At 39.0% G+C, this 27,064-nt stretch overlaps 1 protein-coding gene across 1 annotated transcript in view; it reads left to right on the forward strand.

The window, feature by feature from the left end:
• The window catches only part of LOC126189020 (uncharacterized), a 165,812-nt gene extending 140,442 nt beyond the window's left edge, over positions 1 to 25,370 (forward strand). Inside the window, exon 12 of the mRNA XM_049930839.1 lies at positions 19,752 to 25,370. Within this exon, the coding sequence (XP_049786796.1) occupies positions 19,752 to 21,170 (1,419 nt within the window). The 3' untranslated portion in view covers positions 21,171 to 25,370. The remainder of the gene's footprint in view (positions 1 to 19,751) is intronic.
• Positions 25,371 to 27,064: the final 1,694 nt, after the last annotated feature.

Here is a 27,064-nt window from a genome sequence, read left to right on the forward strand (position 1 = left end):
TTTTGAAGACCAGACATACCAACAATTAAAGGAAACAGCCATGGGTACCAGGATGGCCCCTTCGTATGCCATCCTATTCATGGGTCGCTTAGAGGAAGCCTTCTTGGTTACCCAGGCCTGCCAACCCAAAGTTTGGTACAGATTTATTGATGACATCTTCATGATCTGGACTCACAGTGAAGAACAACTCCAGAATTTCCTCTCCAACCTCAACTCCTTTGGTTCCAACAGATTCACCTGGTCCTACTCCAAATCCCATGCCACTTTCCTTGATGTTGACCTCCACCTGTCCAATGGCCAACTTCACACGTCCGTCCACATCAAACCCACCAACAAGCAACAGTACCTCCATTACGACAGCTGCCACCCATTCCACATCAAACGGTCCCTTCCCTACAGCCTAGGTCTTCGTGGCAAACGAATCTGCTCCAGTCCGGAATCCCTGAAGCATTACACCAACAACCTGACAACAGCTTTCGCATCCCGCAACTACCCTCCCGACCTGGTACAGAAGCAAATAACCAGAGCCACTTCCTCATCCTCTCAAACCCAGAACCTCCCACAGAAGAACCCCAAAAGTGCCCCACTTGTGACAGGATACTTTCCGGGACTGGATCAGATTCTGAATGTTGCTCTCCAGCAGGGATACGACTTCCTGAAATCCTGCCCTGAAATGAGATCCATCCTTCATGAAATCCTCCCCACTCCACCAAGAGTGTCTTTCCGCCGTCCACCTAACCTTCGTAACCTCTTAGTTCATCCCCATGAAATCCCCAAACCACCTTCCCTACCCTCTGGCTCCTACCCTTGTAACCGCCCCCGGTGTAAAACCTGTCCCATGCACCCTCCCACCACCACCTACTCCAGTCCTGTAACCCGGAAGGTGTACACAATCAAAGGCAGAGCCACGTGTGAAAGCACCCACGTGATCTACCAACTGACCTGCCTACACTGTGATGCATTCTATGTGGGAATGACAAGCAACAAACTGTCCATTCGCATGAACGGACACAGGCAGACAGTGTTTGTTGGTAATGAGGATCACCCTGTGGCTAAACATGCCTTGGTGCACGGCCAGCACATCTTGGCGCAGTGTTACACCGTCCGGGTTATGTGGATACTTCCCACCAACACCAACCTATCCGAACTCCGGGGATGGGAACTTGCTCTTCAATATATCCTCTCTTCCCGTTATCCACCAGGCCTCAATCTCCGCTAATTTCAAGCTGCCGCCACTCACACCTCACCTGTCATTCAACAACATCTTTGCCTCTGCACTTCTGCCTCGACTGACATCTCTGCCCAAACTCTTTGTCTTTAAATATGTCTGCTTCTGTCTGTATATGTGTGGATGGATATGTGTGTGTGTGCGCGAGTGTATACCCGTCCCTTTTTCCCCCTAAGGTAAGTCTTTCCGCTCCCGGGACTGGAATGACTCCTTACCCTCTCCCTTAAAACCCACATCCTTTCGTCTTTCCCTCTCCTTCCCTCTTTCCTGATGAGGCAACAGTTTGTTGTGAAAGCTTGAATTTTGTGTGTATGTTTGTGTTTGTTTGTGTGTCTGTCGACCTGCCAGCACTTTCATTTGGTAAGTCACATCATCTTTATTTTTATTATATGAATAGCTTGACATTGTCAGATCTTTTTATTAGATAGGTCACCATCAGAAGTGAATACAGTAATTCTTGTTCTGGCTTACTCTAGCTGCATAATTACTTGAATCAATATCTGCGAAATAACGTCACCAAGAGTTGCATTGCGATTAGCATACTCAGCAACGGTTATGCAATAGGGGAACAAATGTAAACACTAGAGCATGATTTGAAAGTTTATTCTTACAGTTGTCTGGAGTATATTCCCCTAAATTGATAAAACCGTCAACTTTGAACAAAGTGTCACTGAAATGCAGTCCTTGTTGGAACTTAACTTCATAAAAAAATCGGCACACCTAAGCATTTGTTTTCATCTCGTTCTTCCCCCAGAATAATTCTTAATTGCTTCCATAGCATGTAAATTAATTTCATATGAGTGTTTGAGAGCCTTTACTAAATTTCATAAATGTCTTTTGGAAGGAAGTTGCAACAATCCATGGTTGACCAATGTCTGTGTCCTTTGGGTGACATTATTTTTAAGAGCACACTGTCCAAAAGAAACTCACTTTCATACCACATTCCCGTACTGTTCTTCAATTGGAAATTCTTTATCACAATGTCTTCTGTGTTTTTCTGTTTCTCACTGAATTTAGAATGATGTAGTAGATTTGACTGAGCTGTCTCAAGCTTTTCATCTTAGAGCTGTGTTTGCAGAAGATTTATTGTGGCATGCCCTTTAATTTATTGTGTAATTGCACAACTTCCAGTTTCTGACGTGTTTTGTTCTTTTTAATGAAGCTACTGCTGCATCTGGTATCCTTTTGTTTTGTAAATTTTCTTTGAGAGAAGAAACACTGTGACATCATAACTTCTTGTTCAATGTTTTCTTTGCCACAGCTTCTATCTTGTGAGAGTTTTACTGACGATTTTCTTTTGAGTAATATTTTCAGTAAACTGGGAAATAAATGAGGAATTGTTCCTAGTTTTAGAGACCACCTTTGTTCTTGGAATTTTAACTTGTTTATCGTCAGTGACAAACAAGCATGCTTTTGTGACAAGTTCCTCACTAAAATGTGAATAGAACACACAATATTTCTGAGTCAGATTTCTGCCTTTCCAAGGTATTGCACTCACACATTTGAAATAGTCTACTTTTTGTTTTTTTGAGGTCTAAAAAAAATGTTTACCCTTTCTTTCTCTGTAGCCAGATGTGCATGCTGGAAAAAAGTGGGCATTTTTGTTGTTCTTCTTCTTCTTTAAATACGAGTAACTATAAGTCGTAACACCACTTTATCACCACAGCCTTTAACTCTGCAACATTCACTCACAACACTTTAAACAAACACTTAAAATAAGCACAGACACAACCAACACACACCTTCTGATATGGCAACATCATGTCAACTTTAGTCTCGAGTAAAAGTGCTGCCCGTAGTTTGTGAGCACGCCACCTGTCGTATGCTACCTTGGTTAAAGTGCTGGGAGTCATCACACTTTCTCTTGTACTTGCTATGTGCATACTAAGGGCTACAGTTTCTTGGTGGTATAAAACATTTAAGCTTCAGAGTCAGTGCAATAAACCATATGGGCGTTTATCTCACATACTCTCAAATGAACTTATCAAAACCTGTAGGATATTTCCCATTATGCTAGAATCATGAAATTTGGCAAAAATCTAGGTTTTGCAGTAAAAGTGAAGGAAAAAATGCAAAAATTGTTAATTTGCAATAACATCACAAGTAAAAATATTTTTTGTCAATTTTTTTGTCTGTCAGTCTGTTAAGGCCCCATTTTGTCAGGAGTGGGTAGGTGAATCAAGTTCAAATTTATATCACGCACTAAGGTCTACAGCCCCTGACAGTGTAAAACATTTATGGTTCAGAATGAATGTAATCAAAAGATACACCCACGTATGTCACATATTTTGATACTTGCAAACTCGCCATGTTTCATTAAAACTTATAGGGTACATCCTGTTGACCTAGACTCATGAAATGTGGCAAGAAGCAAGGTTCCACATTACAAGTAAGGAAAAAATCTGAATATTGTTAAATTGTAATTATACCACACGAAAAATATCTTTTTGTCATTACAACTTACATTGCATTCATCATCCATCAAAAACATAATACAAAAATATTACTGCATGCAAACATAAAATGTAAATTGTAGTCATGTTTTAGTAAGGAAATAGAAATATTTTATTGATCTTCTCTCTCTACATAGATAACCTGAAGTCTCCTGCTCGCTTCTTTTTGTATGTGTGGTCTAGCTTCAGGAAATACCATAGAGATTTTGGTTATGGAATTCCCAGGACCAATATCTTGCCAGTATCAATATCTATAACATGCAAAATTGTTCATAATTCTTGATTCCCAGGATGGATGAACTATCTACATTTGTAATTAAGTTTTTATGGAGCCCTCAGTGTGAGGGTCCTACTGATACTTGGCCATTTTCCCCTTACTTATGACAAAGCTAAGTAGAGATGCTTCGTGTTCCAAAGCTATACAATTTCCCAGCAGATGTTCTCTGTTTCTCCCGAGCATGGCTGTATTGTCTGCAGTGCTGTGCTCTGAGTTGCCACATTGAAAATATTTACACCTCTTTGATGACTTGGGTGGTGTTGTTGACACTACACTCGCCCAGTCCTGAGTGGAGAAAATCCCTGACCCAGCCAGAAAATGAACATGGGCCCGCATGATCGAGAATCAGCAGTGTAACAACAAGACAACGAGCTGCCGTTAAATAATATCAATTATACAGAGTCTCCTTGCTTAAATCCCTGAAAGATTGTAAAATTACTGGAATACTTGCTACGAGCTTGTATTTTGCCACTTGTGTTGCGTAAGGTCACTTTCACGAGTCTAATTAGCTGTGGTTTTATCTCCAGCTCCCACGATGCCTTGAAAAAACCTTTCCTATTGATACTGCCATAATCTGCTTTAAAATCTGCATACAATTGATGCAACATTATATTAAACTAGTAAACTTTTTCCATTATTAGTCTAAGGGTGAAAATCTGATCTGTTGTTGCTCGTTCCTTCCTTAGTCTTTGCTAGTATTCCCCAACCATGGCTTCTGCGTGTGGTTCGAATATCTTGTTCAGTTCCCTAGCAAGTATTTTGTAGGCAGCATTCACGAGTGCTATTGCTCCATGGTTACTGCAGATTGTTCTGACACCCTTGTTATGTATTGGTATTATAATAGATGTGTGTCAGTTTGTTGACATTTTTTCTCTGTTCCAAATTTTCTGAATCAGTTCATGGGTTTTCTTGAAATAGAGCTGTACATCCATACTTGAAAATACCTTCCACCACAGCACTGTAGTTCCTCATCTCCTTTACAGCTACAATCACTTCATCCAACGTTGGTTCCTCTTCTTCATCATTGAAATCAACTTGTTCCACCGGTTCCTCTTCTCCATATTCTTGGATTTTTCCAGATTTCAATAGCTATTTAAAGTATTCTTCCCATCTTTTTATGATTTTAGTTTTATCTCCACTCAGCTTTCTTCTTTTGTCCTTGCATATCATTGTCAGAGACTGTCATCCCTTATTTATCTCTTTTATTGGCTGAGTACCTGTCATTGCCTGGATATGTATTTATTCCAACCTCGTATTAGACCATCTCCTCCTCACCCCTCTGTCTGTCTCCTCCACCCCCAATCTCTGTCCATCACCTCCAATCTCTCTCCATGTTCCCTCTTTCTAGTCTCCGTCCATCTCCTCCTACCTCCCTTCTCATTCTATGTTATCACCTCCACCCCAATAGGATGTTGCAGGTTCTTACTCCCACAGTATTTCTCTCCAAATAGTAAGTAATGTGTGGTTGAAATCAATCCAGAAGTTGAGGAGGAGCATTTTACTCATGCCTTTGCCTAGGTTTGCTCAGGTCACATATATTTTATGTATAGTTCACACATATCACTTGTATTTGTTCATAGATTTCACCTATATCTCTTGCGAATTTTGCGTTGCACTTTTGTTTTCATGCAGCTCAATGTTTATGACGTATTTTATGTACTGTGCATTGGCGATGATATAATTTTGCAAGTACAGCATATGGAATGTTTGGATACTGTCTGTGAAATGTTTTGCAAATAGAGGTAGTAGTAAAGAAGTAATAAATCAAAACATGATGCCTCATGCGGCAGTTTTACTGCATGAACAGCAAAAATTTAATAAGCGATTCTTTTCATCATTTTGGTGGAGGTGTCAGGGAGGAAATGATGCTAGGTTTGAAATTATGTGCAGAGTTTGTTGCATGTCAGAGTGCTCTTATTCTCAAATACTGGACGAATATGGTCTGGCTTTTTGCATGTAGTAAGCGTTGCTTCTTTGTCATGCACATCACCACTTCTTTGAGAGGTAGGCGGTTCTTAGCATCAGAGTTGTTCTTTCAAGATAGTAAATAATATGTGTACCAAGTTTGTGTGAAACTGATGCAATGATTGAGGAGGAGATGTGGATCTCACACACACACACACACACACACACACACACACACACACTTTTAACATGTATGGATTCAGTTAAACCTTCTTCTAATATACTTGTCACTTCTATATTCCTCAGTGTCTTTCAATTTGCTTTTCTCAAAATCTCTTTTTTCCTTCTGCAAATAGTTTCTGCTTTGCATCTCATTTTTTCATAATTTTCTCTGGAGCCTCTTCGCCTTGTGCTATCCTGTTCCTCAATACCCTTTTCACAGTCATCATCATACCACACACTCCGCCTTACTCTCTTTTTTTCCAGTTCCAGCTTTGATTCTGTCATGTGATGCATTGTTCTTTCCCTTAGATATCACTGCAGTCTGGCACTAGTTTCTGCTTCAGTGGCAATTGCTCTAGTCCCTTCATTTATTTATCTTCGGAATTCTGCCTATTCCTTTGTACATGGTTATAGATTTTTGTTAATATCCTCTGCTTATACTTGACCTCCACCATATAGTGGTCCAAATCAGCACCCTCCCCCTCCACCATGCCCCCCCCCCCCCCACCCCTTCAGTGTCTGAACCATACCTTTTTTGGATAAGCACATGATTTATCTGGTTGACTGTGTCCCTGTCTGGAGATTTCCATGCCCCTTTGACTATTTTTTTTTTTTTTTTTTTTTTTTTTTTATGAGAATATAGCACTACTCATGTTGAGGTTTTTGTGTACAGCAAAATCGACTAGCTGACCAGCTGCAATTTGTTGCCATTACACTCTTCATGTAGACTGTATTCTCACATTTGGGTTAAAACTGTTTCTCTTCCCACACTGGCTTTCGTATCTCCTAAATCACATTCACATTATTTTCTGCTATAGTATTGCATCATTTGTCCCTTCAAGCTGCGTATAAAAAGTCTTTGGCCTCATCATCCACTTTCCCTGTGGGAGCATATGGCAAATCAGTATCGTATTGAAGAATTTCATTTTTATTCTCAGTGTCCGTATCCTACCATTATGGCTTCAGAATTCGATATCACTGACTTGTGTGCCCTGTTTACTAGGAAACCAGTTCCATGTCTGGCTGTACCACTGCTGCTGCAAAACATTGTGTAGTCACCAGAATCCAATGTGCAGGTGTACTTTCACTAATCTCCTACAATAGTGCTATATCTGTTAGGTAGTATCTAAGTTATTCTTTCAAGTTCCTGAGAGCCCCTACTCAATTAAGACTCAGTACATTCCAAGTAGCCATTATTAGGTCAGCATGTGTCCATTCCTTGGGTTGGACCAGGACAAATGAGAGAATAGCATCGTTTGGCAGGGGGTTCAAATTGAATCTAATCAGTTTACCAGAACTTTACATCAACAGAATTATACGAGGGTAATCCCAAAAGTAAGGTCTCCTATTTTTTTATGAGACCTTACTTTTGGGATTACCCTTGTATGTAAATGTTCCGCCCCTTCCTCCTCATGATTGTGTTGTAGATACTCACGTCTTGGGCTGCATCAGTACTTGCTTTGTCCCACAGGCTGCAGTTCAGACACTCCTGTCCTGGATATTACAGTTACCAGTGTTTCCAGTTATTGATTAGTATTAATGTAACTGAACAGTGAGGGATCTTCTGAACCATTTTATGCACAGTATGCTTAATTTATATCTATTCTTATTTTAAATGAAGTTGCAAGTCCCAGCATGAAGCATTGATCCTCTAAGGATATTCCTGCATTTTGCTTCAATTTTATGGCACTGAGACTTTGTGATACACAATAGCATCATTCACAAGAGTCTGAAGGAATTTCTGACATCATCCTCCAGGTCATTTACATATAAACTGAAGTGCCAAAGAAACTGGTATAGGCATACATATTCAAATACAGAGATATATAAACAGGCAGAATATGGTGCTATGGTTGGCAACACCTATACAAGACAACAAGTGTCTGGTGCAGTAGTTAGATAAGTTACTGCTGCTACAATGGACAGCTATCGAGGTTTAAGTGAGTTTGAATGTGGTGTTATAGTTGGCGGGCAAGCGACGGGACACAGAATCTTCGAGGTAGCGATGAAGTGGGGATTTTCCCATATGACCGTTTCACGAGTGTACCACGAATATCAGGAACCCGGTAAAACATCAAATCTCTGACAAAAGATTCTGCAAGAACAGGACCAATGATGACTGAAGAGGATAGTTCAGAGTGACAGAAATGCAATCCTTCCACAGATTTCTGCAGTTTTCAATGCTGGACCATCAACAAGTGTCAATGTACAGACCATTCAATGAAACTCCATCAGTATGGGCTTTCGGAGCTGAAGGCCCTCTAGTGTACCCTTGATGACTGCACAACACACAGCTTTGGACATTGCCTGGGCCCGTCAACACAGACATTGGACTGTTGATGACTGGAAACATCTCACCTGGTTGGGCAAATCTCGTTTCAAATGTATCATGTGGATGGATGTATACAAGTATGGAGACAACCTCATGAATCCATGGATCCTGCACATCAGCAGAGGACTGATATGATACTCCCGATACGTCTAGATACGATTCTGCCAGGTGTCACTTATGTAAGCATCCTGTCTGATCACCGCATCCATTCATGCCCTCTATGTATTCCAATGGGCTTGGGCAATTCCAGCAGGACAGTGTGACACCCCACATGTCAAGAATTGCTACAGAGTGGCTCTTCTCATTTTAAACACTTCCACTGGCCACCAGACTCCCCAGACTTTAACTTTATTGAGCATATCTGGGATGCCTTGTAACGTGCTGCTCAGAAGAGATCTCCACCCCCCTCGTACTATTATGGATTTATGGAGAGCCCTGCAGGATTCATAGTGTCAATTCCCTCCAGCACTACTTCAGGCATTAGTTGAGTCCATACCATGTCATGTTGCAGCACTTCTGTGTGCTCGCGGGAGCCCTAAGGCTTCAATTGAATTCCCAGCTGTTCTGGCATGAGAAGTAACCTGAAATATACATGTATGTTTTCCTCTGCCTTGTTGCTGGATTCATAAACAATAAATTCATAAACAATACCATCTTAGACCTTTCTTTCCTTTCCATGAGAAAAGGCTGTAGTTTCATGGTTCTTCAGATATACACTGCCTGTAAAACAATTGTATTTTGGAATGGATTAAGGCTTTCTTATTTCATTGCTCATTTTAGCTGCTGTGGCAACTGCATAGTTATAGAATGTTGAAATAAAGGCCACTTGTTTCTTGTCCATCCATTTCATCACCCTTATGGCCTGTGAGTTATAAGCTATGAATTCACCTTTCTAGAGTCTCGCACTTTTCAACATCAGGTACATTATTCTTATCCAGAGCTTGCCAGTTAATCCATACCTCCTTGTAAATATATTCTGTTGTAGTTGTTGTCCATCCAGAGAGTATATTGCTAAAGTTCGCAAGAGGCTCGACAAGCTTTTCTACTATTGAGTGGTTTTTGGAGTATCAACACAAATAAATCTCTGTGAAATGTCCTATATAAATCATAAATTGGTACAAATATCTTATGGATGATTAACAGATCTCATAAGACTTTATTCTGAACTTTGCTTCTTTTAGAAGTAAGTTGGTTTTTATTGCCAGCCGTCCTTTCCATTTCCATAATATAATACGTCCATCAACAGAAATGTTTTTCCCAGGTTGAATAAATTTTTAAATGCTTTACATAAGTGCTGAATGACAGAGACCAACTTGATAAGTCTTTTACTTTCTAGAGTCCATGCAGTTTCTCATTGTTTACAAAATTAAGTAATCTACAAAGTAATTTGAATCTGTCTTGATTCATGGTCTGGTAAAACAGTTGATGTGTGCGGAGAGGATGCTTGCTGAAATAAGATTATATCAACAAATGCAGTGGAAGGAAAAAGAAAGAAAGGAAAAATACAGCTAATCGGCATTAACACCAACTCAGTTACAAACAGTTACATGTGTGTATAACAGTCTCTCTCTGAATAAATTCTGCAGCATAATTTTTCAATTTGTGTATGATTCTTTCTACGATTCACTGAAATACAATTTGAATGTTTTTGCTCTAGAATTCACATTTCACAGGTCTGTGTATACCAACAAATGGTAGCTTCCAGAATGAGATTTTCACTCTGCAGTTGAGTGTGCGCAGATATGAAACTTCCTGGCAGATTAAAACTGTGTGCCCGACCGAGACTCGAACTCGGGACCTTTGCCTTTCGCGGGCAAGTGCTCTACCATCTGAGCTACCGAAGCACGACTCACGCCCGGTACTCACAGCTTTACTTCTGCCAGTATCTCATCTCCTACCTTCCAAACTTTACAGAAGCTCTTCTGCGAACCTTGCAGAACTAGCACTCCTGAAAGAAAGGATACTGCGGAGACATGGCTTAGCCACAGCCTGGGGGATGTTTCCAGAATGAGATTTTCACTCTGCAGCGGAGTGTGTGCTGATATGAAACTTCCTGGCAGATTAAAACTGTGTGCCCGACCGAGACTCGAACTCGGGACCTTTGCCTTTCGCGGGGAAGTGCTCTACCATCTGAGCTACTGAAGCACGACTCACGCCCTGTACTCACAGCTTTGGAAGGTAGGAGACGAGATACTGGCAGAAGTAAAGCTGTGAGTACCGGGCGTGAGTTGTGCTTCGGTAGCTCAGATGGTAGAGCACTTGCCCGTGAAAGGCAAAGGTCCCGAGCTAGAGTCTCAGTCGGGCACACAGTTTTAATCTGCCAGGAAGTTTCAAATGGTAGCTTGGTGGAATGATGACTGTCAATTGGCAATTAGAGCCAGACGAACAGCTCTATGGAACTTCAAACACCATCCAACTGCAGAAAACCTTCATGCCTTCTGATCTGCGATAGCACATGCGAGGCAAGTGATAAAAGAACAAAGAGGGGTCCCAGGAAGGAATTCGCAACTTCCAGTAATCTGCCCACTTCCACTGCACGAGTTTGGGAATCGATAAGGATGACTTCAGCAAGGGCAGTACACATCTCCTCTTGGCCTTGTCAAGAAATAGGGTCTTGGTGGATGCCCCTAAAGACATGGCTCAGGTTTTAGCTGAACACTTTTTTTTGCAGTAATTGCATCATCCAGACAAGCTCCTGCATTTCAGGTTTTCCGTACGACTGTGGAGATGAGGAAGCTCCATTTCTTCTCACACAGTGAGGAAGTCTACAATCTTCCATTCTCCATGTGGGAACTGAAATCAGCTCTGTCTGCTGCCAGACATTCTGCTCCAGGACCTGATGAGATTCGTTATGCCATGCTTCGTCGTATGTGACCTGAAGTGAAAGGATGGCTCCTGACTTGTTTCAGTCTGATCTGTTTTGATACATAGTACTCCATGATTTGGAAGGAGAAAATACTAATTCCATTTTGGAAACCAGAATGTCCATAACAGCTACATGAGTGTAGCCCTTACCAGTTGCCTGGGTAAGACTCCTGAACACATGGTCAGCTACCATCTCATCCGGTTGCTCAAATACTGATGTCACCTGAGCCACTACCATTGACACTACTTGGAGGTACAGCATCCTTCGCCAGCTTCATGAATGGGGACTACATGGATGTCTGCCACTTCTTATCCAATCCTCTTGAGGACCAGCTCTTTCAATACCATATTGGTGATGCCTTGTCTGGCTGCTATGTTTAAGAGAATGGGGTCTCCCAAGGCAGCATACTCAATGTCACATTGTTTGCCATTGCTATCAGTGGCATTTCCTTCACAGTCAGGAGCTCTGTCAAATGCTCCTTGTTCGTGGATGAGTTTGCAATCTTCCACTCTTCTTCTAATCTTACAATGACGACAAAGCAGCTACAGCTGACCATCAGGAGGCTGGAAACCTGGACAAAGACAACTGGTTTTTGGTTCTCATCAGAAAAAACTAAATGTGTCAATTTCAATGGTGCTTGTTGAAGTTTTAACCAGCCATTGCTCACAATGGGGGCAATATTTTATGTTTATTATTTGACTCAAAATTAACTTGGTTCCCACACCTGAAAGTGTTATGAAAAAATGGCTTTCAGTCATTGAATATTTTGAAATGCCTTAGTGTAAAATCATGGGGAGTTGACAGGTCATGTCTCCTGCAGTTTTATAGGGCATTTGTTCAGTCAGCATGGTCTATCGAACAGCTCATATTTCCTACCTCAAGATGTTAGATGCTGCCCGCCATGAGGGCATTTGGATATGGACTGGAATCTTTCGAACCAGCCCAGTTCAGAGTCTGTGCGCAGAGGCTGGTGAGCCACCACTCTGGATTTGGTGATGTATCCTTTTGGCTTGACAGGCACTGAAAATCTCAGCATCACATCAGTCAATGGCATTTAGTGCAGTGGTCCAACCTAACTTCGAACAGCTATTTAGGAATCGACCCCTTGTGACCAGGCCATTTGGGATACGTGCTGCTCATTGTCTAAAGGGTCTGGATCTATCAGACCTTTGGATACACAGCCAGGGAAGGAACGCGTTGCCACTTTGGTGTCTTCAGAGGCCGAAAGTGATTTTAAGCTTGACGCGGTACAAGAAAACTTGTACTCCAGGTTATGTTTTTACAACTTTGTTTTCTTCCACAGTTTCATCATTGTTTATACAGATGGATCTCAGCAACAGAAAGTCCTTGGTTGTTCCGCTGCTTCCCCTGAAAGGGTTTTCAGAGTGCATCTTCTGTAGGAACAATTTACAAATTATGGTGCGGAGTTGTATGGCATTATGATGACATTGGAGAGGATACACGGACATCATGGTACAAAATTTCTTGTCTGTTACAACTCGCTTAGTGCACTACACACACTTCACCAAATGTCTCCAGTAGACCATTTCATTTATTCATGGCTCTTGACAGTGGCTCCAACACCATGGCAAGGAGGCAATCTCTTGGGTACCTGGCCACATGAGGATACAGGGAAATGATACAGCCTACAAAGCAGCCAAGGAAGCATGTCGGGATGGCATTGTCCGTCAAAGTCCCATCCCGTTGCATGCTATTATCTCATTTTCTGACAAATGTCAGTGGGAGACTGAAAGGTTGAAGGTGATAGAAAAAGAACTGTGGTTGCTCAATTTGACCACATAGGCAGGGCCGGCTTCATGTCAGCCTCACCGCTGGAAGGAGGTTCTGCTTATCACGCTGCACTTCAGACATGCGGTGTGTCACATTCAGTTCAGCATATTTTGGCACCGTGTCTCTTATGTACTGATATCAGGCCAGACCTCAGTCTCAATGGAGATCTGCCCACCAGCCTCACGGATACTGATTCCAGTGTTATAAGAGTGATGACATTTTGTGAACTGTCAGGCTGCACCTCTAAATTGCTGAGGAAGCCAGGTAGACTTCAATGCATTATAAACTGCTGTGCATCTGGGGACAGCCTTCAATCCCACCCATGACACTTTTCTTCAGCGCATTGATGACCCAGATATTTAGTGCCCCTCACCTAAAATCATAATCATCATTTATCATCATCCAATAACAATATACAACCCATGCATTTTTAATATTTGCCAAAAATCTTTCAGTTTTCTTACTACTGTCACTTTACCTGTAGCACTGGTAAATTATTTACTCCACATAAGTTTGTTCACATACTTGATCCTTTCTGTGATGTCATTAATTCTTAATTTTATAGAAAAAGAAACAAAAATGGGGAGGGGGGAGGTATACAAACAGCTGTGAGACTACACGAAACATATGGTTGCTCATAACCACAGCAGTGAGAAGCAAAAGAAGGCTTAGACAAGAGTATATTATTGGCATTAAATGTCTGTAAAATGGTATGAGGTATGTAGAAAGCTCTTCAGAGACATTTAGGTGTGGGTGCTTGGGATGATTTGAAACTATACTAACAAATTTTTGTTTGTAATACCGTGGTTTTACTGAATACCATATTTATGCAAATCTAATACAGTAGAGTCTCAATGGTTCGAGTTTCCAATAATCCGAGCCTCTTAAAAAAGGTTGAACGATCTACTTTCTTTTTTTACTGAGATGATAAATAATGAAAACATCATTGTAAAAGATAGCTAGGGAGAGTACAGCTCAGTGACAAAGCAGACAACAATGCAATCAACACCGACGATTAGCTCGCTGCCCTGTCGCACGAACATCTGTTGTCAGTATGGCAAGCAGTACCCCAACTGCTGCCGGCTGCTACCGATCAAAACTGGGGAGTTCATATGCTGCTGTAGTTCCCAGTACCTGTACTGTACAGTGTTGTGTGTCGTTTTGTTTGTTGACTTTGTTCCATTGTACACCTTACAAAGATGAGTGCTGTAACAAAAAAGAGGAAATTTTTGCCTTTGTATCTAAAATTAGAAGCACTAAGATGACTTGACAAAGGAGAAACAATAAAAAAAAACTTGCTCTCAAATATGGTGTTGGTGAAGTTACTGCTGGTGACTGGCGAAGAAACCGACTTAAATTGGAACAGTTTTCTTCACAGAAATGCTCACATGAATCTCTCAGTCGAAGAAGTATAAAGAAGTCAGACTTCAAAAAAACAAGTGAGGCATTGTTCATGTGGTTTACCCAACAGATATAGAAGGGTGCTCTGATTTCTGGCCCAATCGTGCAAGAAAAAGCTTTGTTTTTCCAGAAACCAGCTGCAGGAAGGAGATGACAATCTTGCCGCTAGTGTGGGCTGGCTCGACAGGTGGAAGAAGAGGTATGGAGTGTGCAACTAGACGTATGTGGAGAAAAATTCTCTGGTGACGCTCAGGCCATTTCAAAATTTATCGTTGAGTTTAAAAAAATCATAACTGACGAAAATTTGTCTAATGAACAAATATACAACTGTGACAAAACTGAGCTAAATTTTAAAATGTTACCAGTGAGAACACTTGTTTCTTGTGAAGAAAAAAGTGGTCCTGGCTACAAAAAAAGCAAAGAGCAACTCACAGTTATGGCAGCTTCAAATGCAACTGGAAACCACAAACTAAAACTAGTTGTGGTTGGGAAGTCTGCCAAGCCAAGAGCATTTAAGAATGTATCCATCTCCGATCTTCAGGTTGTCTATACACATCAGAATAATGCCTGGATGAATCAGGAAATCTTCAAGAACTGGTTTTTTAACTCATTTGTACCTGACTGCAAGAATTTTTTAAAAGAAAGGGGACTGCCATGCAAAGCAATTTTTCTCATGGATAATGCGTCCTCACATCCAAGTGAAGGAAAACTGCAATGCAACGGTATCCGCTCCTTGTTTTTCCCCACCAAATGTTACCTGTCTCATTCAGCCCATGGATCAGGGCGTTCTGGAATGTCTAAAAAAAAAGTGTCAACGGCGATTGCTACAGTCAATCCTGCATTCCGAAGACGACGAAAGCATTGCAGGAGCTTTGAAGAAAGTGACTTTGAAGGACGTCGTGTACTGGATTAGCGAATCTTGGAGCAAAATAAAGTCAGACACAATTTCTAAGTCATGGAGGAAAATTCTACAGGAAAGTATGCCAGACACAGAAACTGAAGATTTAGCAGATGAGGATGATCAACCCTTGTGTAATTTAATCAGAAGATTGCCAGGGTGTGAAGAGGCAGAAGAGGTGGAAGTAGGCGAGTGGTTTAATTCGGACGAACAGTTGGAAGTGACAGACTCTTCTGTAATTGACATGGTTAACATTCCATCACAGTGTGAGAGTGACAAGGCAGAGGCTGCACAAATGATGAGTCACACCGATGGCTACACTGCTCTCGAGGCCGCCACATGCTACGTGGAACAACAGCCTGAGGTGACACCAACTGACCTACTGCTCCTGAGATGGTGGCGTGACATTGCCGTGAGGAGACGTTGCAGCTTCGCCAAACAAAAGACACTTGTTATTTTGCCAATGCAAATGCACGTGTAATTACTTTTATTTTAATGAAGTTCATATTTTGACCTGTATTACTTACAGTATCATAATATTTCTTTTTCCCATTTAAATTTCAATAGTCAGAGTTTTTGATAGTTCGAGGTGGTTCCGGTCCCATTCAACTCGAAGTATCGAGACTCTGCTGTATGCACTTTTTGTTACCATTGCAGTATTCAAAATTGGAGTGTGTGTAACATTTGATGGCACATTACATTAGAGTACAAACTTGAATCTGTCAGTCACCTTCAACATCACTGAAATTTAGGTATTGTTGTGTACTTCATAATGTATTATTGTAATTGTCAACTTTGGTGTATTATCCTTGGCCTATGACTGCGTTGTTTGTTTGCATTAGGTAGTCACAAAATGGAAAGCAAGTGGAGAACATCGTCACATGATGCTACTTTAGAGTGAAAAGTAATTTTTTATGCTGAAAGATACAGTAAGAAGAGATTGGGGTGAGAGTTCAGTGTAGCTGACAGAAGCGTTCACTTATGGAAGAAACAGAAATTGGAATTATTTACAACTATCACAAGTAGAAAGAAATTCACTGGCCCTAGGAAAGGAAAACATCCTGAAGTTGAAGTAAAAGTTTTGGAATTAGTCTGTGAAAGGAAGAAGAATAGGCAACATGTGACTAGTGAGAATATAAAAAAACAAATTGTTAATATACCAAGGCAAAAGTTTTAGGCTAGCTGTGGATAGGTTTGAATGCTTTATGAAATGGGCGGGCATATCATTATGATGCCGTACAACAGTATGACAAATTGTACTGGATTTTGAGAATTCATATGTCACATTATTACACAACTGATGAGGAAGAGCCACCACCACCACCACCACCTACTAACAACAACAACAACAGCAACAACAACAACAATAATAAATTTCTACTATTAATGATGACGACGACGATGACAATCACTTTTATTTATAAACAAACTGGCAGATTGGGCATTTGAGTGTTGTTACTGTTAAACAAAGTTAACTCGACATTCCTTCTCCTTTGCAAATCTTTTGATGACATTGTCAAGCCATGTGTATCGGCTTTCAAGTGTTTGCAGTACTGGCTTCTCTGGTTGAGGTACAAATCGAGAGCTGATAAGCAGTCCTGAGCCATACTGTTCCTCAAATACGTTTTTACATATTTAAGACAAGAAAAACCCTTTCCACTGCAACAGTTGTTGCAGGAGTGGTAGCAGTTAGACAAAATAGTTTGAAAACTTCTGGAAGAATTTGGTCTGTTTCATTCTCATTCTTTCTTTTGTTAACATTTCACAAACTGACAGAGTGAAATGTTACTTTATGCTGGGAACAAAATACCGCCTTCAGTCCTACATGCAACTGGATTAACTGAAGGACACACTATATGTTTGTAATAATGAAGCCAAGCCATCTACAGGTAGATGTTGACAATAACTGGTGAACCCAGTGGCATCTCGTAATTTAGGGAAGAGCATTTTATCATAATATCAGATTTTTTTATCCAGTTGTGTTATGATATTACACAACACCTTGAAGTACACACGTTTGTATTCTGAAAGCAATGGATTGCCATTGTATCCATTCATCATTTTAGCTCTGTTCATGGAAGCTTCAGCGTGCGAATTAGTAGTGTGTGTTATGGAATTTAAAAAGTCAATCAACTTACCTTCATTTCATAAATTTTTCCTGTAAGCAATGCCTTCTGAGAAGCATTGTTGCAAAACTATGCAATCATTGTTTTTTTCCTGAAGAATGTTGAAAAGCAGTTCAGTCTTTAAAAATATCTTTTGAATAACAGAGATGGGAAAAAAACTCAGTCTAGGAGGATATATCTGAAACTAGAGGTTTCTCTTGTAGTCACTGCATTAGAATCTGAACTGTCAGTTATTTCAACAGCAACAGTTATAGCTTGGTTAGGATCATGAAAACCAAAACATGTTCTTGAATGTCACCGATGGAGTCCACTAGTCTTCAACAATAAAGCATTGTGACTTGCCTGAAATGTTCATTGCTTCATCCACAATGCTGGCATAAAATGAGATTATGTGCAAACTTGAATGTATATACTCACAAAGCTACTCATTTATACATTCAATCAGTTCATTCTGTATAGCTTTTGAAAGTCCCTAGTAGAAATAGCCAATTTTCTTCCAGAGTGCTCTTGGATCTTTGTTTCTGTTTAACACATGTTAAAAAATGGCTCTAAAATTTCCAGGATTCACACAGTCTTCTGTCTAATCATGACCTCTGAAAGCTAGTGCCTGCTTACACAAAAGAATTGTGATGTCTGTCAGAATATTCATGATGTTTCTGTTAGCTTTCACTTCATTGTAGTGTCTCATTTTCATCAGTTTGCCAAATGATGGAAACTTTATGTAGGAATGTCAACAATGTAGGAAAAGATAGACTACTACTTACTGTAAAGAAGACATATGAAGCTGTGGGCAGATACAATTAAGACATACACATTAAGCTTTCAGACACAGCTTTCATCAGCACAAGAGACACACATGCCGTTCATAATCACAAGCAAGCACACCTTATGCACACATGACCGGCAGCTCCAGTGGAGTTCGGGCAGAAGTACCAGTGTTGGCTGTAAAGTGTTGTCAGGCAGCCTGGCCTCGTCAACATATGCTTTGCGCCTCTCTCTGCCTTAGGTTGGGGCTAAGCTTTCACGCTTTGACTTGCTCTCTAGTGCTGGAGGTTTAGAAGGAATAACACAAGTGAATCTATTTTGCACTTGTTGACAAAGGTGCATAAAGGTTTACTGTAGAAGTAATTACTACTACATCTACAACTACTATTACTTCCACTTCTATCTCCACGGAAAAGTTAGGAGTCCGACCTCCCTTTCCTCCTCTGATCAGCCACCATTGTCATCAGTGATTTGTCTTGATGCGTTTTGTGGTCATCTCACTGATGATGACATTAAAAAAGAAGATCCATAACCTAGCCAGTGACCTCATTGTTATTCCTGGAGGAATGTTTCTGTGTTGTAACCCCTGCACATCAGTATACATAAATCTTTCCAAGATTACATTCAGGAACAGTATGAAAAAGTGTTTTGCAAACCCAACCATAAACTGATTCCAACAGGATAAAATTAAGTGTGCTGCACCTAACATTATTGCACACTGGTTTTCGGCTGCCTGGAAGAGCATGTAAGAACCAATGATTATAAATTCATTCCAGAAATGCTGTATTTCAAATACTCTGGATTGCAGTGAAGGTGTATGCTCTGGAACAACAGAGAGGATGATGAGGAAACAGAAATGAATCTTTTTCTTATATAAACACCTTCAAGGATACCAGTATGGATAACATTCTTGAATAATGATGAGTAACACCTGTAATTTATGGTATGTTTGTTTGCATGTCATGTACATAGTCAGGTTAGGCATACTTTTGTTGAAATTGACTGTATCACTTAACACTAGTTCACTTAAAAAAATTTGTTTTGATATTTCATGTATACATTCATTGTTATGTAAAATAAATTTAGTCTACCATTGATGCACAAATAAACTCTCTTTTTAAGATTTTAATTTTTAAAATTGGGGTGTCCAGTACATTCGGTGGCACATTAGATTCTCACAAGTACTGTAATCTGAGTTGATGGTTTTTAAGTAAGAAACAATAACAAGATTAGCTTTGTAAGTCGTAAATTTGTATGATATTTCTGCATATGACACTGATTATTATCATTGTTGCTTTGCCAGCATTTTCATGTGGGAGAATTCCTTCCACAAAAGAAGTGTTTGCCACAAGAAGTCATTTTGAGTGACATATTAAATCCAAATAACTCATCATGTTATGTTTGCATGAAAATGTTACACACAGTAGCCATGCTTTTTATTGAATTTAAGCTGCTCTTGAATTGTGTGTTTTTGTATAATGTTTCAGAGTAAACAAAAGCTTCCGAAGCAAAAGAATAAGAGTACTTCCTGTGCTGCTACACCCGAAAAACTGACTGCTACAACTCGTCGACCAGGGAGAACAATATCTTCCTCTGACTCGTCAAGGACTTCTTCACCAGCTATGCGAAGGTCTGCACCTGGAAGTGACAGTTCAGGAAAGAGTCGAACATTCACTACAGGAAGTGTTTCAAGAGGAGTTAGTGGGACATCGCCAGGAAGGGATGCTAAAGGTAGGAGAAAAAAGGATGGGGAATTCAGCATGTCAGCAGATTCTCTTAGTGAATTGGCAACTAACTGTGCTAAAGTTCAGTTAAAGGAAACAAATGATATTACAAAGAGTAAGAGCCGATGTTCTGTGCCTGCAGAAACAATACTTGTTAAAAAAAGGGTTGGTGATGAAATAACAATATCCACTGATTCACTTTCTGAATCTGCAGCTGTACCAGAAAGGCTAAAAAGACAAGAAACAACCAGTCAGAGTGCTCCAAATGCCACACGTCCTGACACACCAAAAGAGCGAAGACATCATGCTCTGGGAAGGATTGGTACAGATGTCACTATGTCAACAGATTCACTAGCCACGGCAGAATCATTTGCTGTGGATAATGTCCCTAGCAAAACAGAGAATGGAAAAACAGTACCCAAATCGCCAACATCAACTTCCCAAGCTGTTTCTTCAAAGCATGATCTTAACAGAACACCCACAGCAAAAGGACTGAAGGCAGGTTCCACTAGAATGGAAAACCAGCAGTCACCATTACCTGCTATCAGAAAGCTAACAAATAGACAAACTGTTTTGTCTCCTCGAGATTCCCCAACTGCACGTCTGAGATCTGGAGCAACTTCTTCACCTTACAGTAGTTCCCCTTCATTAAGAAGGAATGTGCTGATTTCAGCGAGACCATCACCTGACAATGTTTCATCCATAAATAATAATAGCAAGAATGCTGCTCCCACAAAGGCAGTTGTACAATTGAAATCAGAAAGGAGCTCAATTAAAGCAAATGCTTCTTCATCCCCAACCACGGTTTCATCAAATAGACGCACTCCTCCTAGACTGCAAGGAAAAAATCAGTTGTCAAGTCCAGCTAAGGCGAGTTCTGAAAATAAGACCTCTGGCACACGTAGTGCCTTGCGGGAAGCAGGAGGCACATTCACTCTATCGAAGACCATAATTAATGTGAATAAGGTGAACAATAATGCTTTAAAGAAAACTGTGAATGGCGTTCTTAGTAGAAGTAAATGTGTGCCTGAGGCTGTCACTCAAACAAAGACTAAAGTTGAGACTAAAAAAGGAGGCCCACTTGAAGATAAGCCTCCCTCTGTTGGTTCTAGATCTGGTACATTTCTGAAAGATGAACCAACTATATTGAAAAAACCAGATGTGGACAATGTTCAAGAATGATTATTTCAGTTAAGCCATTTCAGTTTTAAAATGGTACGTCTGTACCACCAGAGTTTTAATTGTGATGGGTAGTTGCAATGGTATGTACAAATGTGTAATTTATGTAGTATCTAAATAAGCTGCATTTAATGATGTAATTTTGTTCTGGTGTCAAATACTTGAACCAAATCTCGGTGTTAAAAATCTATTTTGGAAGTGAAGGGCCTGTCAGCTTCATGAAGCCTTCTCTTTTTATACTGTGGTGCTAGGAAGTGAATTTGAACTGTCACATGAATACTGTTGTTTGTTTCTCTCTCTTGCTTATGATCTCAATTCTGTAATGAATATTTTGCATTTAGTTGCATAAATTTTATATGAAATTTATCATTTTAACTAGTGTGCAGACAGAAGAACTTAAATTCAGTTATAATTTCACCTTCTGTTTATTAACAATTTGTAAATAATATTTAAAGTTGCATTTGTAGTCAGAACGTTAGATATTCTGCCTCTGTGTTACGTCAGTGAGATTTATTGTACCTGTTTCCTCGAGTGTTAAAAAATGTCTGTAGGTGAATGTGCAATTATTACTAGTCATTTAAATGCCATCTAAGGCGTGTAAATAATATATATGCTCGCTGCTTCATATTTAAATGTGTCTCTGTATGTATATAAATCAGTGAGAAAATATTTAAAAGATTAATATATTGACAGCATTGAGAGTATTTGTTTCTTAGCTGGTGTAAACATAACTGTTGTCAATGTTGTATACTCATTTTCATATTTTAGAGAAAAATGTTGATAACTCTCTGAAACTTAAATGATGATAGTTGCAAGTGCTTGTTCTCAATTAAATCTGTTAATATCTTGGAAACTGAGTTTGTATTGAAGCGTAGATATGAATGAAACAGGAATTGCTGCACAAGCTCTCAGTTTAATGATTATTTTAAATGAGCTCAGAAACACTATGTTGTTGAAATTTTGAGACAGCTCTTTAAAAAAGTGTGAGGATGACTGATGTCACTTGCAGTACAAATTTGTGTTTCTTTAAAGAAAAATAAATTGCTTTTGGTTTTAATTTATTTACTCAAATGGGTAACTGAAATATCAGCACCAAATACCAATAAATATTCTTTTGAAATCTAATCTTTGAAAATGTTATCAACTACCACATACATAGAATAATTAACGTGAAGCAAGTCCTCCAAAATTGCATTGCGTGAGTATGCAGCCATTTGAGTTCTCTGTGATATCATTCATTTCTTCCCATTTTAGGACTTGTATCTCCCTTTCATTATTGTTCAGTGAAGCTGTTGAAGCATACTTCTGCTATGTAAGCAGCTTGTGTATGTGAGAGTACTGTTATTACTGAAGTATTTGAAATAATTTCTATTGTTGGACAATGTAGCTAGATCTAAATTTTTAGTCATTAAGTGTATGAGGTATGTTTCAGTTTAATGTTTCTTTATATGCCTTTCTTTGTAGTTGCCTTGGTATTATACCACCCATCTGGTATGTGGGGTTGGAGTGTCACCCACTAAATCATTCATTTTCTTCATTCAGTGAGTGAGTGACAGCCACGTGTTCCAAATACACGAAGTTTGGTGATGACTGCTGTACTCGTGTCTGCCATTTTATTTGAATTAACACAATACAGCTGTGTTTTTTTCGATAACATACAGCTTTACAAAATTGTTGGACATAGAAATTTAAGGCTTTTGAATTGGAAGAAAGCTGTCTCGACTGTGTTGTTTCTCCCCTCTCCCTCTCTCTTTTTCTTCATTTCTTGTTATTTTATTTTTGTCATTGTTTTGTAGGTGTGTTGACTAGGGAAAAAATGCCAAGAGTTTGGCTTGCAGTGGTAATTAATGTTTTGTGTACAAAATGCTAAAAGACTCTGTAGATACACAGCTTTATCATCCTGCCTCTGCTCCTAGGTTGTGATGAAATAATAATCTACCAAACTGGCATATCTATTGATGCCATACAATACATATTTTCAGACTCTGAGATCTAAAATCTTAAAAATGAAGATCACTGCTGAAGCTCTGTTTCTGATACATTTAGAATCAAAAGATTTATTTTTGTAGATGATCCTTGTATACTTTTTTGTTTTGAGTGAGGTTCTTGCATCTTTAACTTTCACATAATTCGGTACTTTTCCGCTCATCTATCTTCGTTTCATTACATATAAAAGGGATAACAGATAAGAGCTGCATTCTAATTACATGACATTTCTTATTACATTGTCTGCCAGTTTGTTTTCCAAAGTTTTTTGATAACTGTAGCTTTGTCGCCCATGTGTAGGTAGACGTGTATACAAATTGTGTATTTGGCAGCCAATAATTGATTTTCATGATTTTATTAACAACAAGAAAAGTAAAAGATATCCAACCTCTCATTCTTTTGTAAACTTTCAGACATTCTTCGAATTTTAAATCTGGATGTTGGAAGTTCGAGGTATGAAATTTTATATTCAGTACTTAAGCTGTAATTATCTTCATAAATGGCACTTACTAATGTATGTGATAACTACTGACTCGGGACACACTAAGAAGATGGTAGAAAAAAGCACAGTATTCAGTGCAGCTGTTCAGTAGGGAGTGTGTCTGTTTCTTGTTCTTCTTCTCCTGTTCATTCTGCTCTATGACCTTTGCCTTCCACAGTGTCCCTAATTCATATTTTATTGTGTACTGGGAGCACACTTTTCTGTGTATTTATTGAAATAAAACATATGCATTGAATGTTTATTGGTAGATGAATACACACTTTGGGTATGTGAAAGTCATTGCTCTCTCTTTTGACAGTAAATTTATCCACAGTTTGTAACTATGATTACTGTAAAATTGTTTGTTGTAATAGAATATGAGAGAGACTTTGTCAAGTTCCAATGTTTAACAAGTCTAGAAGTGCAGTGTTACTCAAATTTTTACTATTTTGTCTCCCTCACTTTCTGCGCATTTATGGAGTAGACCAGATTCAGCATGTGAAACTCTTACTATCCATGTCACACCTTTTATTGTGATACAAAAAGTTCAGAAGTTGTTGTTCCATTACAGAGGGCACAAATTTTTTTAAATATTGTCTTAAAGAAAGGGAGCTCAAGGTTCTCTCTCTTTCTCTCAGGTTTTTCTGATGGCTGTCAGAGTCCATAAATATTATGTTAGGGGGAGGAACGTAGAGGGAGACATATTCCACAGCTGTGTTATGATACTTAATAATTGGTTCTAGAGCTTGCTCCATTTGGAGTGTGTATGTGCAATTGACTTTTTTTCCGTAGTTCAGGTTTTCTTTCAATGCCCTTATCTAACAGTAACTAGCACAGCGTGCAGTATTTGTAGTAATTAATGTTTCTGTGTACCAGCTTTCACATGAACTACTTTCTTACATCATCTGTGGTGATATGCTATCATTATTTAAAATTCGTTTGTACTTTCATTAGAAATTATGATCAGTTTTCCTTCCTGCCCATATCCCCTTTTCCTTCTCGTTGTGACTGAAATACATGGAAACTAATGCTGCATAGTCCATGAGTAGAATTATTGAAAAGTCTCTCTACAGTTTATTTTCATAATAAAGCACCTCAACAACAACAGTGAATATCTCATTATAATGAAATCATAAGTGCACTATGAATACATTATTTCTGCATGTGGATGTTTTAGTATGCCCAAGAAGGGTTGTACTTCAGTCATGAAGAAATAATCCCAACAGTCATGTTGCCAATGTTTATTGGAAAACAATTTCTGAAAGAAGAGCCCCAGGCAAATGGAAACTCCTATTTTCGATAGGAAGTATTGTTATGCCATAGGTGATGTACGTATCTTGTCAGGCACAAAATACAAGAACTGTACATTGATACAGTTAGAAATAAATGCAGGGATAATCTTTTAACTGGCAAGAAATCGTCTAAAAACAGGGTAGACATTTTCATTTGTGGTGTATGTCAGTATGCAAATGAACTATGATTTATAGAATGGTATTATGAAATTAAAATATTTGTTACAAGGTTAATTGTCAGATTTAACCAATTTTAGTGCCATTGATATGATGTTACTATGTAAAAGAAAATAACTTTGTGAATTTATCTTGCACTTGCAGTGTTTGCTATATGTTTTTAGACAGGACATTGAGGGGCAGCTTGTTGAAAGATTTTTTTTAAAAATCATGTGAAATTTATTTTTACTCAGGTATGGTACATATTCCTCAACATCTCTCTCTCCCCCCCCCCTCTCCCTCCCCCCTCCCCATCTCCCTGCACACACTTCTGACCTCCGTTTGTGTGTGTGTGTGGGGGGGGGGGGGGGCGTTCTCTGCAGCTCCCTTCCTCAGCCTAAGAAATTAATAGGTAATCAGTGTTCCACTGTTCCCTGTTATACCTGATCTGTTGGAGGACTGCAATACAAGAATACTCATGTTAATGAATGACTTATGATTTTATCATGGCCATAACAAGTACCTGTGCAACGTATTCATCATGTTTGATAAATTAATTTATTTTGTGACTGGTAATTAACAGCATATTATTGAACATCTATTCCCATCTACTTTCAACTTTTTAAAATTTCATCTTTATTATTAGAGTAACAAAGTAACTGCAGAGGTACCACACAAGAATTCGAGGGGAAAACATACATTTGGAATTAAATCATTTGAGCTGTAAAACACGTTGTTACATAATGCTTGCCTTAATTAACATTAAGGGGAACTGTTAATGGTACCATATTTTTATTAGTTACTGTGAGTTAAAACTATCCAATATGACAAAACAGTTCGATCATTACTGTGTACTTTTTCTCTGTTGACTTTTATTTCTGGAGTTATACAGGCTGATTCCCTGTTTAACATATGGTAGTTAATTCATTTCTCTTCAGATTTTGTGCCTTGTGTTAATAAATATTTGCTGTGTATACATATATTCATGACTGTACTTACATATAGATAGATATATATTATATTTATACACAAGTATTTTCATTATTATTTTTTACATTTTTTATTTTGTCATCGGCCAGTATCTTTTTTGATAGAAAATATTGGTTGACACTGTTCACGCTTTTTGTCTTCAGTGTTGTATATGAATTGTCTTCTTAAGAACACCCATGTGCATTGGTGGCAGTCACGTCAGTTTTTAGTTGTTTATGTTGTGAATAATTTATATTTAGTTTTGAGCATGGCTCAGTGAGGAGAATCGCATGTCCCTAACTTCAAGACAATGTACAGTATTTCCTATCACTTTTGCAGTGTCATGTCAGTTTTGTAAATGCAGCTGTTTTTTAGCAGTCTCGCATAAAATAGAACTTGAGTTTTTGAAGCAGTCAGTCATACTGAAGGAAACTATGACAACCAAACTTAAGTGAATCTTGGACTGAGCTTTCATTAAGTATGTGTGTGCTGCTATTTCAGTTCTGAATAATGTTTGCAATCAGCCATTTTATGACTTTTGACATTGTAATTAGTACTTACCTTGCAATTTATGGATGTCTGTGAAGGGTGATTCCACTGCATTGAAATAAGATAGTTGCATGCCATGGAAGTGCAGTATGTGCAATAAGGACAAAGGAAGTTCAGTTAGATTGCCATGAATCCGTGTTGTTTGGCATAATATGTGCTGGGTATTTTTTTATTTTTTTAAATTGCCATTGGGTCCCATAATCCTGAAGAGAACTAACAACTATTCGTGTAGAAATAATATTGCAAAGTTAGTAGCATATTGTGCAGCTTATGACTCCTTGACAGAGAGAGAGAGTCATTGTTATATGTCAAACACACTACAATTTCATTTTTCATAATTTCTTTGCTTCAAAATACCTCATTAGTTCAAAATTGCAGTTGGTGTAATTAGTGTAGTCAAGTTGCCTCCCTTACACCTCCAACATTTCTTAAAATATTTTGAATTGAGCTTCAATCAATGCACA

The sequence above is a fragment of the Schistocerca cancellata genome, chromosome 5 (assembly GCF_023864275.1).
Source record: "Schistocerca cancellata isolate TAMUIC-IGC-003103 chromosome 5, iqSchCanc2.1, whole genome shotgun sequence".
NCBI lineage: Eukaryota > Metazoa > Arthropoda > Insecta > Orthoptera > Acrididae > Schistocerca > Schistocerca cancellata.